Here is a 14,432-nt window from a genome sequence, read left to right on the forward strand (position 1 = left end):
GTCACTAGTTTCACTATTATTAACATTGATTGGGATTCTTCCATAGACCACGTGGCACACTGTAAAGGCTACTGGAGGGTTTTGCTTAGCATTGGAAATGCTCCTCTATTTCCCTTTAACCTGAGGAAACGTTGGCTCACAGCCGGCTGTCTAAATCTCATCCTCTCTTACTGATCCTGGCGAATCTTCCTTTTAATCTTAACTGTTGTCCAGTGCATGGGGGGGGGGGGGGGGGTAGGAAAATGCAAATGGAAGGTTATAAAGTGCAAACCAAGCGACCTCTCTCTTACCTGCGTCCTCTGCACCCCTAACCCCTCACTCTCTTTTCTAAAATGAGTTAGGGAGGTTGGAGGGAAGACAAAAGCCAAGGTCAAAGACCAGGGTGGGGTAGCAGGGGCTCTTGTGGGTGGATGAAGAGGAAGGAAAAGAAGGCAAAAAAGGTTGGAGTGGAGGAGAGACTGAGAAAGAGAAAAAAAAGAAAAGGTTTTGCTGGGTTGGGTTTTTCTAGGGGGAAGGATGGAGAGTCTTTGTTGGAAGATGGAAGCCAAGTGTCCCTGGGAGCCCGGGGGACGCTGCCCGGGGGTTCTCTTCATGGCTAGGGCGGAGGAGCCAGCTTGAAGAGCTTTAGGCAAAGGTACATGATTCCTGTCGCCCAGGGTAGGGGCCTGGAGGGAGGGATGAAGGAGAGGCAGAGGGTGTGGGCGCTCACTACTGCCCGGAAATCAGAAGTTTCCATTTACCACGACCCCACGCCCGTTGTCTCGCGCCTCCTCTCTTTTCCCAGCCATGTTTCTCCCGGAGGAACGCAGGAAGGAAGGAAAGAAAGGGAGCCTGGAGCTCCGGGGAGGGGGTGACGGGCAGGAGGGGCGGGGGGATGCGGCGCCGGGTACCGGCCGCGGGGGGCTGCTCCGCCCCCGGCCCCAGCCAGCTGGCGGGAAAGGAGAGCTCGGTGGCCCTGGGCTCCCATTGGCTGGCCGCCAACTCCTCCTGCGGCTGGGGCTCCCCTCCCCTGCCTGGGCTTCGGGGGGATGCTCCCTGGACGCGCCTCCGGACCTGCGGCAGCTCGTGTGGGGAGGCTCTCTGGCTCGGGAGGCGAGGGGCACCCCCTCTGCACCCCTCTCCGCCCATAATCGGAGCTGCTCAACTGGGGGCCCTGAAGGGCCGCGAAAAATGGAGAAAAAGTCAATTGCTTCTGTAGAGTTCTTCCCCCAGCCCTAACCATTCTCATTTTAAATGAGTTTAGTCCTCAACACAAATATTTCAGTTATATTTTTAGAAATCAATATAATTAGAAATATACATATATATAGAAAACCCCATTCTGTATGCACAGTTTTCTTGTGTTTTTAATAGAACATTATATAGATTACAATAAACAGGGTAGAAACAAAATCACTCATCTTCGAGTATCTCTGTTCTGTAATTCTTTATTTCTTTGTGTTGGTTGGTTCTTGTCCTTCATTGTCAAAGAAAACCAAAATGACACCTCTATATTTGAGACAAATAACAGTGCGTCTGACTGTGGCAGATCAGCCACGGAATGCTCTACCACACTTTGGGCACAGGTGATCCATGTGCACACCTACTTATCTATTCACCTTTCCATTCTTTCATTCATTCATCTATTTATTTTTTTGTTTTATTTGTTTGTTTGTTTTATGTTTTTGCAAGGTAATGGGGTTAAGTGGCTTGCCCAAGGCCACACAGCTAGGTAATTATGAAGTGTCTGAGATCAGATTTGAACCCAGGTACTCCTGACTCCAGGGCTAAGCTCTATCCACTGCCCCACCTAGCCGCCCCTGTTTATTTTTTTAATGCTCCCCCCCCACCAACATAGCCTTTGTACCTTTATCCCTTTGTATTATTTGTCCATTGCTGCTTAGTACAGGAGCTTCCTCTCCATAGAATCTCTTCTTTATTTAAAAAAAATGTCTAGTCAAGGAAAAAAACACTGATCAAAACAGATTTCTAAGAGAATGAAAGGGGAGTAGGGGGATTTCCATGAGCTTTTATCCTGGTTAATTCTCACTCCATTCTTCAAAGAAATCAGACGCCTCTAAGGTCATATCCTAGACATATGATTGCTTGTGATATGTGTTTTTCCCCTTTTTATTCATGATTATGGTCTCTGAACTCTTTCCAAATTTTCCACATCCCTCAAATTGTGGAGCCCAGAAGTGGACACAATATTCTCCTAAGCTTGTGACTTAGATAACTCCCTGATGACTAAAGTGAGGAGTTTTTCTCAACTGTGAAACTCTGAAGTTCTGAAATTGCATCCATTCAGGTCCTTCTGGTTTTGAGACTTTATGATTTTGTGATATTTGAATTGACACTATGGAATCTGAACCAACCTGGTACATTTTAGAATATCTCAATTTAGACCTTGGAGAAAAAGTTCAGTGTATTTTCTGGCTTGCTGAAACATTCTTAAACTATCCCCAGATAGATGAGAATCTATAATGTATACGTTTTTCCCCTTTCAATAATTCCATGACCTCCATCTCTGAACTCTCTCCAAGTTTTCCACACCCCCTCAAGTTATGGAGCCCAGAACTGGACACAGTAATCCACTAAGAGTCTGACTCAGAATTCTCTCCAAGGGTTAGTGTTTTATTCTTCAGATTTGGGAAGAAGCCAGGGAAAGGAACATGACCTTTGCCAAGTGTTGGAGGAGTAAGGGAGAGATAGTCATCAATTAATTTTTATTGAGCATCAACAGGGTGGGGAAACACATTAGCTGCTTGAACACAGTCTCCTGAACACAAAGAACACTTTTAAAAAGATTCTGAGTGTCCATTAAATGTGGATAATGCACCTTAGTGAATTTTGGTCCTTAAACTCAAGAATAAGGGTCAATTCACCTAAAATGGAAAATATCAGTCAACACACCAGGATAACAAGGGGAGGTTAGGTCAGCATTATCACACTAAAATAATAAAAATTCATCTTGAGCAGTCTCCAATTAACATCATTCATTGATTTAGCAAAAGCAAAAAGCCCTTCTTCCCAGATCCCTCCCATTTTTTAAATTGATATTTTATTTTTTCTGAATACGTTATGAAATCTTTTCAACATTCATCCAAAAGCATATATATATTAAGTTACAAAATTTCCTTCCACCCTTCCTTCCCCCCTTCCCCAGTGGCTAACAGTCAGGTTAATATTGTACATACACATTTGTGTTAAGAATGTTTACAGATTAGTCATTTTGGAATTAAGACCAAGGGAAAGAAATACATGAGATATTTTTTTAAAAGTGAATACTACATTCATGTTCATCAGATCCCAAAGGATTTTTTTGGTTTAGTTTAGTTTTGTTTTGTTTTTCTTCCTCTGGATGGGGATAGCATTGTCCATAGACAGTCTAATAGGGTTGTCCTAGCTCTCTGAACTACTGAGAGCAGTTGAATCTATCAAGGTTGATCATCTCACAATGTTGTTGATGTGTACATTGTTCTCTTGGTTCTACTCCCTTCGTTCATCATCAGATCCTGTAATTAATTTCATGTGTCTTTAGAGTCCAATCATTTATGGTTTCTTATAGAACAATAGTATTTCAAAATATTCATGTACCATAACTTGTTTAACCATTCCCCAATTGATGGGCATCCCCTCAATTTCCAATTCTTTACCACTACAAAAAGAACTGCTATGAATATTTTGCAACATGTGAGACATCCCATTTTTTTTATAATTTCTTCCAGATATTGGTTGAGAATTGGAATTGCTGGGTCAAAGGATATAAACAGTTTGATTGCTCTTTGGGCATAGTTCCATATTGTTCTCCAGAATGGTTGGATCAGTTCACAACTCCACCAACAATGTATTAATGTCCCAATCCTCCCACAACCTCTCCAACACTGATCATTTTCCCTTTTTGTCATCTTAGCCAATCTGATAGGTATGAGGTGATACCTCAGAGTTATTTTAATATGCATTTCTCTAATCAATAATGATTTGGGGCATTTTTTCATATATATATATATGTATATATATATATATATATATATATATATATATATATCTTTAATTTCTTCATTTGAAAACTGTCTATTCATATCCTTTGACCATTTATCAGTTGGGAATGACTTGCAATCTTGTAAATTTATTGCAGTTCTCTATATATTTTAGAAATGAGACCTTTGTCAGAAACCCTAGTTGTGAAGATTGTTTTCCAGATTTCTGCTTCACTTCTAATTTTGACAGTATTGATTTTAGCGCAAAACCTTTTAAATTTAATATAGTCAAAATTATTCATTTTGCAGTTTATAATGTACTCTATTTCTTATTTGATCATAAATTCATCCCCTTTCCATAAATCTAATAGGGTATTTCTTGGCCTATCAATTTATATATCCACTCCCATTTTTGATGTACTATCACTCTTCAAATTCCATTATATTTATTTATTTAGTTGCTTCTATGTTGTAGAATATAAACTCCTCAAGGAAGGGTACTTTCTTTTTTGTCTTTATATCACCAGAGTCTGGCACAGTTCCTATCACATGCTATGTACTTCATGTTTGTTGAATAACTTTGACTCAAAGACAGTTAAAGCAATGTTTTGTGGGAAATTAATTGCATGAGATCAATAGTATATGTGAGCAGCTAGTTACTTAGTGACTTTATAGTGGTTTGGGCTATTATTCATAAACAATGACAAAATAAATTATATCAATATCTTTGGGTTTTTATACCACCAGAATATAGCATATAGATAGGATTCTTCTACTCCTTCCAAAGAGCCATTCCACATAACAAATAATATTTTGTATGTTATTTTATTTTTCAATTACATGCAAAGATAGATTTCAACATTCATCTTTTTTGTAAATCTTTGAGTTTTACATTTTTCTATCTCCCTCCCTCTCTTCCCTCTCCCCTTCCCATGACAGTAAGTAATATGCTATAGGTTATACATGAACAATCATGTTTATTGTATTTCCATATTAGTCATATTGTGAAAGCATAGTCAGAACCAAAGAGAAAAAAACCATTAGAAAAATTAAAAATATTGTAAAACAAGTTTTTAAAAGTGAATACAGTTTGCTTTAGTTTTCATTCAGACTCCATAGTGTTTCCCTCTGGATGTGGATAGCATTTTCCATTACAAGTCTTTTAGAATTGTTCTTGATCCCTGAACTGTAGAGCAAATCTAAGTCTATCATAGGCAAACAATATTTTCCCCCAGAAGAACCAGTTAAATATTGAAAAGTGTGTGGGGGGGGAATACCTTGAAAAAGTTGTTTTTTTCCCCTTCATTCTCAAAGAAGACCTTGGCATAAGAAGGTGATGCCATGATATGCAAATATATTGGATTTAAGTGAATTGGGGGAGTGGAGCTGTCAAAGTCACCAGACTTACTCTCTCCTCTAGAGTCATCTGAGACCAGTTGCCAGATATGGATCAGGATGACTGGAGATGACCCTGGATACTGTGGGACATCTTGATCTTTTTAAGCTAAGGTCTTTTCCAATCATAATTTGACTTAGACAATGTCCATTTAATGATTAAGGTTAGCTAATAGATGGAACAAAGAGGCTATGAGTGATCTCTTTTATTTAATCCAAAAAAAAAATTCAAACAAACTTGATATAGTTGTGGAGATCATGTGAAACAACAAAGTAACAGAATTAGCAAATTTTGAAAATCACAATAATCTATAATCTCTTTTCAAAAGTAATAATTTAATAAATAATTTTTATTGTACAATTTTTTTGCACAAATGAAAAATTGTACATTATCATAGTAGGGATTTAAAATCATAGAACCATAGTTTTGGAAATATCCATTTGTCTATTCATACAAAGTTAAAAGTGTTTGCTGACCAGGGGAATAAGGAAGAAAGAGTAAACTAGATTCATCTTGCTATCTGCTTCCTCTCACTTCAGGTGTTTATTCTCAAGATAGCCTTAATATATTCTTTTAATATATTAAAATGTAGTACCAAAGTGCAAATTGGCACAAGGATACCTTATATAATACTTATCAGGAAGTCCAAAGGTTATTTTTTAAAGACTAACATCAACTCAGGAGTCTAGACGTTACCCTTGAATTTTCCGTTGGCATATTGTATAGCCATGCACTGGGATTTGTCCATGCCTTACAGGTTTCCTGTGAAGAGTTCTGAACTAAAAATCATGAGTTCTTTGTTATTATCTTAGTTCTGCCATTAACTATTTGCAACAATTGATTACACATGATCAAGTCACTTATCATCCCAGTGCCTCCATCATTCTAACTACAAAATAGAAAGAATAAAAACCTATCATCCTACAAGGTTAGGTAATTTGTGTGTTAAATGAGATAATATATGTGAAAGGCCCTTGGAAAAATGCTACAAAATTGTAAAGTGTTATTAGTCTATCATGTGATGAGAATTAATGAGATAATGTTAGCAAAGCAAAAAGAACTTTTTTTTATATGGTCAAGCACACACAAAAAAAGGGGGTAGCCTGAAATTACTGAACTGAGACAGGTTAGGGCTGGTATAAGAGACTATGCTGGATATGGAAAAATTGGAAAACTATAGAATTAAGAATATAAATAAATTGTGGATTTAGTTCTATTCATACACGAGGAGAATGAGATTCACAGTTCTGAAAGTCCAAGGCAAGGGGAGTATCCCTTTTTTCCTATCTGTCTCCCTTATCTTCATGTAGCAAGGCTGAAGAGAGAGAGTCGTGAGTCCCACATATAGCAGGTTCGGTGATCAGCAGGGTTTGTGACCTGAGGTCTGACCATACTCACTTGTACATCACCCAATTTGGGCCTACCATTTGGCTCCTTTTTATATGTTTAATTTTATAGATGGAATAATTTATTTCTCATTAATAATCTGTGATCTCTTTCACTATCATTAGTTCAAACCCCCTCCCAAATTCATTATTATTTATTTAATGGAATAGAAAACCATCCTTTCTCAGGAGTAATTATTTTTTTATTTGTATAATTAACAAATATACAGTACAATAATAGAATTAACACTTTGAACATACAAATTTTTAATGAATTAAAACAATAATAAACATAGTCTGTATAATTATTTGCAATAAGTTCAGCAATCATATAGTTCTACCATAGTAAAAACCTGAAAGATTCACAGATAATATTAAATATCTTAGGATTTAAGGACCTTGGAGATTGCATTCATTTTATAGGTGAGGAAACTAAAGCCCAGAAAGGTAATTTGTCCATAGCCAAACAGTGAAGTAAATAGGTAGAATCAATATTTGAATCTATGATTCCAAATGACTGCTAGATGACACAGTGCATAGAGTGCCAAGTCTAGAGTTAGGAAGACTGGAGTTCAAACCCAGTCTCAGACACTTAGTTGTGTGACCCTTTATAAGTCACCTTACCCTATTTGTCTAAGTTTCCTCATCTCTAAAATAAGCCAGAAAAGAAAACAGTAAATTACTCCAGTTTTTCTGCTAAGAAAATCCCAAACGGGGACATGAAGAGTTGGACATGACTAAAATACCCAAACAACTTCCAGCTCCAATTCTAAATCTAGTAAATGGTGAGCTTTCCTGAATTCTGTCCTGTTTGAATGCTTCTCATCATTACTTTAGAGGATAGTGGAAAGTAAACTTAATTCTTTAGTTCAAAGCTTAACTCTACCACTTATTACCTGCATGAAATTGGCAAAGTGACTTCACTTCAGTTTTTTCATCTGTAAAATGAGGAACCTGAAGTAGGTATTGTGCACCCCTAAGGTCACTTCCTTCTCTAAATTATATGATTACTCTTAGCAATTTGCTGACCCTTCACCTATGGAATTTACACTTGAAAATATAGTTTTTTAGTTGAATATTCTTACTGGATAAATAACTTGTACAGAACACAGAATTTTTTTTTGTCTCCTGAGATTTGAGATAGTCACTTGGTGTCAGCACACACAGTAAATTCAGAATGATATTTAATTGTTCATGAGTACTGACACATGAAAATAAATATAAAATGTTCAGCCTGGGAACTGATCTGAAACATACAGACATATGGAACTTGGTGACTCAGATGATTAGTCACTGAGTCATTGGTTAGAATTTGGATAAAATCCATTGTGGCCAAAAGCCAATAAAAATGTTGATGATATTTTGCTTTCCTGTAGTTTAGGACAGAAGACACTTTTTAAATGTTAGGTGAACAAAAAGAAAAAAATGTAATTTAGATTAAAGATCTTTTTCCATTTGAAGATGGTGATTTGCTTTCCCATATAAGAATGAAAGAAATTGGGTGGCATCTTCTTCAGTTTGATACTGGAATCATGATCTCAGAGCTATTAGTACTTCTTCAATCCATCTGTGCCTTCTCCTGCAAAGCAAGGAGTCTTATTTACATCTTCCTGGAAATCTTTCACATTCAACATGATGGAGGCCTTTTTGAAATTATGGGGGTGGATGGGGAAGAAGGTATAGCAATGCAGCATGAAGTCTGTTATCTCACCATGTAACCAGGCTATTTCCTTTTCTGGGTACATATCTCTCTGATGATAATGTTTGTGTTGTCTTTTTTATCCAAATATATATATATATATATATATATATATATATATATATGCGCATATATATATAAACTAATATGCTACCCTTATTACAACACTTATGCTTTTCTCTATTGCCTTTTGCTAACTTGCAAATCGAATTCTTCAGAAATTTGTGATAAGTCGTGATTTGTCATCACAAGAAGGATATTGATTTTTACAAAGATAGAGTTTTGTTTCAGGGGGAAGCTTTGGACTGTTAAATCACTGTATAATATCCCAAATGCAGTTTGGTCCATTCACCTCTTGTCCAATTCAAGGTTCTCTTATTGTCCCTCTGCAGTGACTTTCTAAGATAATTATATTGATGGATTGATCCCATGTAACTGTCTAGCAAGGGGTCATGTCATAAGCAACAGAACATTTAAACCAATGCAAGATTTACTAATTTTATTAGTGAGGTTGACTGTCCTGCTTGGATATAGTAACACGGTTTGGGGGGGGAGTAGTGTAGGTCTGAAGGGGATAGGGAGGAATGGGAATGAAGTATAAGTTTCTAGGAATCTGGGACAATCTTAATTCACACTTGTTTGACCATTAATCAAAGATATTGAGATTATGCAAGTTCTCAGAATCTTGATGGAAATCAGGACATGTCGACATCTTTTTTTAATTTTTTTTTTTGCAAGGCAAATGGGGTTAAGTGGCTTGCCCAAGGTCACACAGCTAGGCAATTATTAAATGTCTGAGGCCGGATTTGAACTCAGGTACTCCTGACTCCAGGGTCAATGCTCTATCCACTGCACCACCAAGCCGCCCCTTGACATCTTATTCTTGACTGATACTTCAAGCAGAAGTGGATCAAAGGGACATAAGGAGTGTGGACATTAGCAGGTGAGAAAATGTAGTCAGGATTCACAATAGCATAGTCTGGACACATGGAATTCTTCATCTACTTGGTATTTCTCGAGTGAATAGTTCATAAGACCATAGACTGAAAACTGAAAGGATCTCAGAGGCCAACCTCATTTTATAGAGGAAAAATTTGGGATCCAGGCAGGCTAAGAAATTTATTTCCATAGAAAGTAATTCTTAGAGGTGAAATCTCCTAGAGTGACTTTTTTGTGAATGAATACATATTTCATTTAGGAAGTATTTCAGTGTTCCAGAATTTGATGCAATTAACACAATGATATATTCAAAAAGCAGGAATTTGGAAAACCTCATCATCTATAGGGAATTGCTTTTTTAGATTCCATGTTGAACATTTGCAGTGGCAGACACTTTTGACAAGCATATGACTTTCTTGTTTTATGACATGATTTATTTCATTTGCTACCAGGGGATCATTTATTTCTCTATCAAAAAAGTCCTAAGATTTCAATATTGGATATACTTTATTGGAGTGAAATATTTAAAGAAGTCTTTTATTCTATGTAATCAAATACTTTAAAAAAAATAGTCAACAAACAATAAGCCAAGTGAAATTCTGTATTCTCTGCATTTTTCAGTCAGTCATGTGATGGTCAAGATTTGGTTAGTTGTGAAATCTGGTTGCAAAAATCTGAATTCTCTATTCAAATACTCAATAAATGTACACATGTTTTAGCATTGAGAATATAGGTATATAGGCAGGTAGTTGCTGATATTTTCTCAACAGCTATTTCACTAGTAATTTTCCTACACACAAAGCATCATATTTTATCAGAATTTCAGATTCAGAAGGAATGCTAGCATCTTCTAATTCATTCATATCTGAAAAATAACTCCCTCTATAAACTATCAGGCAAGTGTCATTTACTTGAAGATTTACAATGAGGGGAAGGTAACTCTCAAGATATTTCATTTTTGTATGGTGCTAATTGTTAGGGGGGGAAAATCATAATATCAAGATTTGCTTTTGCCTAGAATTGCTTTTTTGAAATTTTCACTAACTACTTCTAGAACTGCTCTCTAGGCCCAAATAAAACAAGGTTAATGTCTATTTCCCTCAACAAATCTTCAAATACTGAATACAGCTTTCTTGTAACCTTCAAGGCTTCTTTTCTCCAGGCTAAATATTTTTTCATTCCTTCAAGTGGATCTACCCCATCTCTGTTGTGTGAAATAATATTGCCAGAATCAAGTGTTATTCTTTTTTTTTCATGAGCTTATATTGCCTTTTTTACATGAAATATCTCTTCACTTGGTATGGAGAATGTGTTTATTTGATGATCCGATGTGTTTTTGAGGCTCATAGCCTTTTAGTTGTAACAACTGCATGCTATCAGTTGCTTTATGTCTATTCCTTTATCTATTTCCTTTTTTAAAAAAGTTAATAGCCTATTAAGATCACATTGGAACTCTGTTTACTATATATTTTCCTCATTTTTTCTTTTTTTCTAATTTTGATCTTTTTAATCATTGTAAAAATTAACTTATTGCACAGGTAGCTTATTTGGAAATGACTTCTACATCAGTAACCAGTTTTTCTCTGTTACATAAGATATAGCCAATTTAAATGTTTGTGATGTTATCGGATGTTTGGGAGTTTTATATAATTGTAACAAAAATTTACAATAGACGCATCCTTTTCCTTTTTTGTATAAGGAAATGTTTAAGTTTAATATTTACTGATGTCATAATAAAGATAAAAAATAAAATAGACATACAATTTGATAGAGTGTTGAATTTGGAGTCAGGGGACCAGGGTTCAAATCCTATTCTCTGCCATTTACTATCTCTCTGGGTCTCATTTTCTGCATTAATTAAAGGTTGAGCTAGATGACCACGAAGCTAGCTCCCTTCCAGCTCTAAATATAAAATCCTAAGTAAAAGCCTTCATTAGTATGCAAGTGACATAGTAACTCTTTCTTCTTGGCATAGTAACAAAGAGAAGAAACTAATGCCTCTGCTGTATCATGCAGTAAAGTTCCTGGTGTTACAATATCAATAAATTTGTATCAGGATTAAATCTAAGATGAAAATGTGTCCTTTAGTGTTGAACTTCTCACTCCACAGCCTACACCTATATCTATCAGTTATCCTGCAAAAATGTTAGATATGAGTAATAACAGTAACGATGTGAACTGGGTTGTTTAAGAGATATCCTTCCACTGTTTCCCCATCTGACCGGAACAGGAATTGGATAGCCTCAGCATACAAGAGCAATCTGTCCATGTGTTCTTCCAGCTCCCCTCGTCTGGCAGCAGAGCTCAACTCTCTTGGCCACCATAAAGCAGTCATTGAGAGGACACAGCTGCAAGAGCTAGGGGCTGAGTACTAAATAAATCCTCAGGGCGGGGATGCAGAAATCATGTGCATGACCCTAGCACAATACCTCAGGGTTATGAATGAACAGATTAGCATCTAATGGTGATATGGCAGCTTATGCAAAATTAATTGATGCATCAGCCAGGCTTCTACTCCTAATGGAAAGATGTCCCCTTCCCAAAAAGGCCTCCTTAATTGACAGCACCATTGACTGAAGTAGTCAAGATTGCAAGAATTAAATGCCATGGGGATTGAACTATTCTCTCAGCGGCAGATGGATTCTCTCCAGATCAGACTTGAAGTACATTACTCTCTAGTGACATCCCAGGGGCTGACAAACCACAGAGTGCTGTGGAAGTAGATCCATTTTTGGCTCAGTTCCTTGGTTACAGGTCTGACATAGGGAGAATTTACAAAGAGAAAAAGGGAAAGATGTTTTACTAGTCTTAGTTCCACTAGTAAGGGAGGAGGTAAGGGAAGTTTATTTATTTATTTATTTATTTATTTATTTGTTTGTTTGTTTATTTATTATTATCATTATTGTTTTAAAGGGCATTGATTCTTTTTGGTCCCTTCAACTTGGGTTCAGATCATTTCCAATTAGGTGTCTGGCAGTCCCAGGTTCTGTTTTAGGTAGACAGTTCACTCTAGATGAGTTTTGAGTTTCTGAGACCTTTCTAGAGACCTTTCCAATCTCTATTAACTCAACAATTGCTCTTGTCTCCAGAGCAGAGCAAACCACCCTAATGAGATTTCTTTATTTTCCCAAATTGAAACAAATCAAAGACACTTTTAAGGGTGGAGAGGTGGAGGAGGTATTTTCTGGGATATTCAACTCTCTATGAGAAATCTCTTTTTTATGTATCTACCACTGTATAGGGATCACCACACACAGGATAGGGGTCCTATTAAGTAAAAGAAAGTCCCTGAATGAACTAAATATCAGCTATAGAAAGTTTCAAGGTCCTAGGTACATGAACTCCTGCCAAGTTGTCTGGCTGAGCATCCACTTAAATTCTCCCTAGTTCAGACAGCAAATGCATTAAAGGCTATGAGATTTACACTTGAGGAAATTGATAATATTGTGTTTTCTGAAAATCATTTGATAAAAACTGAAATTTAAAGAGTGAGTTTAAACTTTAGAAAGCATTTTCCACACCTTAGATCGATTGACAGTGACTGGCTGGCTGGTTGGTTGGTTCTTGTCTTTCATTATTGGAGAAGACCCAAAGTAACATTACTATGTTTGAGATGAGTTACAGTATATCTTATTGTGGCTGATCAGACCAAATCATGCTCAGAATGCTCTACCACAGGTTGGACACAATTATACCTGGGTGGTTATTCTAAACCTACATATTTCACATTTCCTGAGTTGCTTCAAATCTGTCTTGCTCATAGATAAGGACACTCTATTCTGGGTGATCCTGTGCCAGTGTCTCCCATGCCGCACAATCAAAAAGTTACAATAACTATGATATACAGGTAGGCAGGTAGGAAATAAATAGATTGCTCAGTTGATAGAATACTGGACCTGAGTTCAGATCTAGCCTCTGACACTTACTAGGCATGCTACCCTGTACAAGTCACTTAATCTTTATTTGCTTCAGTTTTCTCATCTGTAAAATCAGTTGGAGAAAGAAATGCCAAACCACTCTAGTATCTTTGCCAAGAAAATCCCATACAGAATAACAAAGGATCTGATATGATTAAGCAACAATTATCTCCACTTTATCTATGAGAAATATGAAGTATAGAGAGGTTAAAAAATACTTGTGCAGGTTTCTGGGACAGAGCCAGGATGGCGACATGAAGCTAACATGCTCCCAGAGCTTTTTCCCTATTTTAATGAAGCCTCCACACAGACGCTAAAGTTACAGATCCCCCCCACCAGAAAAAAAGATCAAAACAAGTTTTCAACTGTAGAAACTGTGGAAGATCTTCAGTGAAGGCTTGTCCCTTCAGGGGAAAAGGGGAAGTAGGTAAAGCCCAACTAAGTGAGACAGAGGAAAGCCAACTGGAGGCTTCTAGCCACAGTTCAGGTCAGGTCCAGACAACTAGATAGCAGGCCTGTTGGGATTTTCCTATTCCCATGAAAAAATCTGAACCCTGAGGCAATGGGCAGGACTGGGTTGGGAATAAACCATTGCATGGGCAGAACCCAGGCTGCATAGGCAACATCTTGGCAAGCAATATGCCAGGGATTAGACCACAATCCCAGCATAAAAAGCTTGGGACTATACTCCCTATCCCCCAGGAGTAGAGTTTAGCAATCAAAATGAGCAAAAAAATAAAAAGAACACTAATTATAGAAAGCTACTTATTCTTATAGAGATGCTAAAAATGCCATCTCAGAAGAAGGTAGTGATAAATTACCTATACAGGAAGTCTCAAAGGAGTTCATGAATTGGACTCAAATCCAAAACCTCATAGAAGACCTTAAAAGAGATTTTTAAAAACCAAAGAAGAGAAGAAGAAAAATGGAAAAAAGAAATGAGAACCATGCAGGAAAATTTTGAAAAAAACTGACCAAAATAATCAACTCTTTTAAAAGTAGAAATAATCAACTGGAAAAAGAATATAACTTGATATCAAAAAGTAAAATCGATCAACTGGAAAAGGAATGCAACTCATCTAAAAGTCAATTTGTCCAACTGTAAAGGAAACTCAGTTACTTTTTGCAACTCAGCAA

General features: G+C 36.9%; 1 protein-coding gene across 1 annotated transcript in view; it reads right to left on the bottom strand.

Annotated features, from left to right (window-relative positions):
* PRTFDC1 (phosphoribosyl transferase domain containing 1) overlaps window positions 1-819 on the bottom strand; it is a 104,934-nt gene extending 104,115 nt beyond the window's left edge. Inside the window, exon 1 of the mRNA XM_074193022.1 lies at window positions 741-819. Coding sequence (XP_074049123.1) covers window positions 741-788 — 48 coding nt within the window. The 5' untranslated portion in view covers window positions 789-819. The remainder of the gene's footprint in view (window positions 1-740) is intronic.
* Between the last annotated feature and the right edge of the window lie 13,613 nt (window positions 820-14,432).

The sequence above is a fragment of the Macrotis lagotis genome, chromosome 7 (assembly GCF_037893015.1).
Source record: "Macrotis lagotis isolate mMagLag1 chromosome 7, bilby.v1.9.chrom.fasta, whole genome shotgun sequence".
Classification (NCBI taxonomy): Eukaryota; Metazoa; Chordata; class Mammalia; order Peramelemorphia; family Peramelidae; genus Macrotis; species Macrotis lagotis.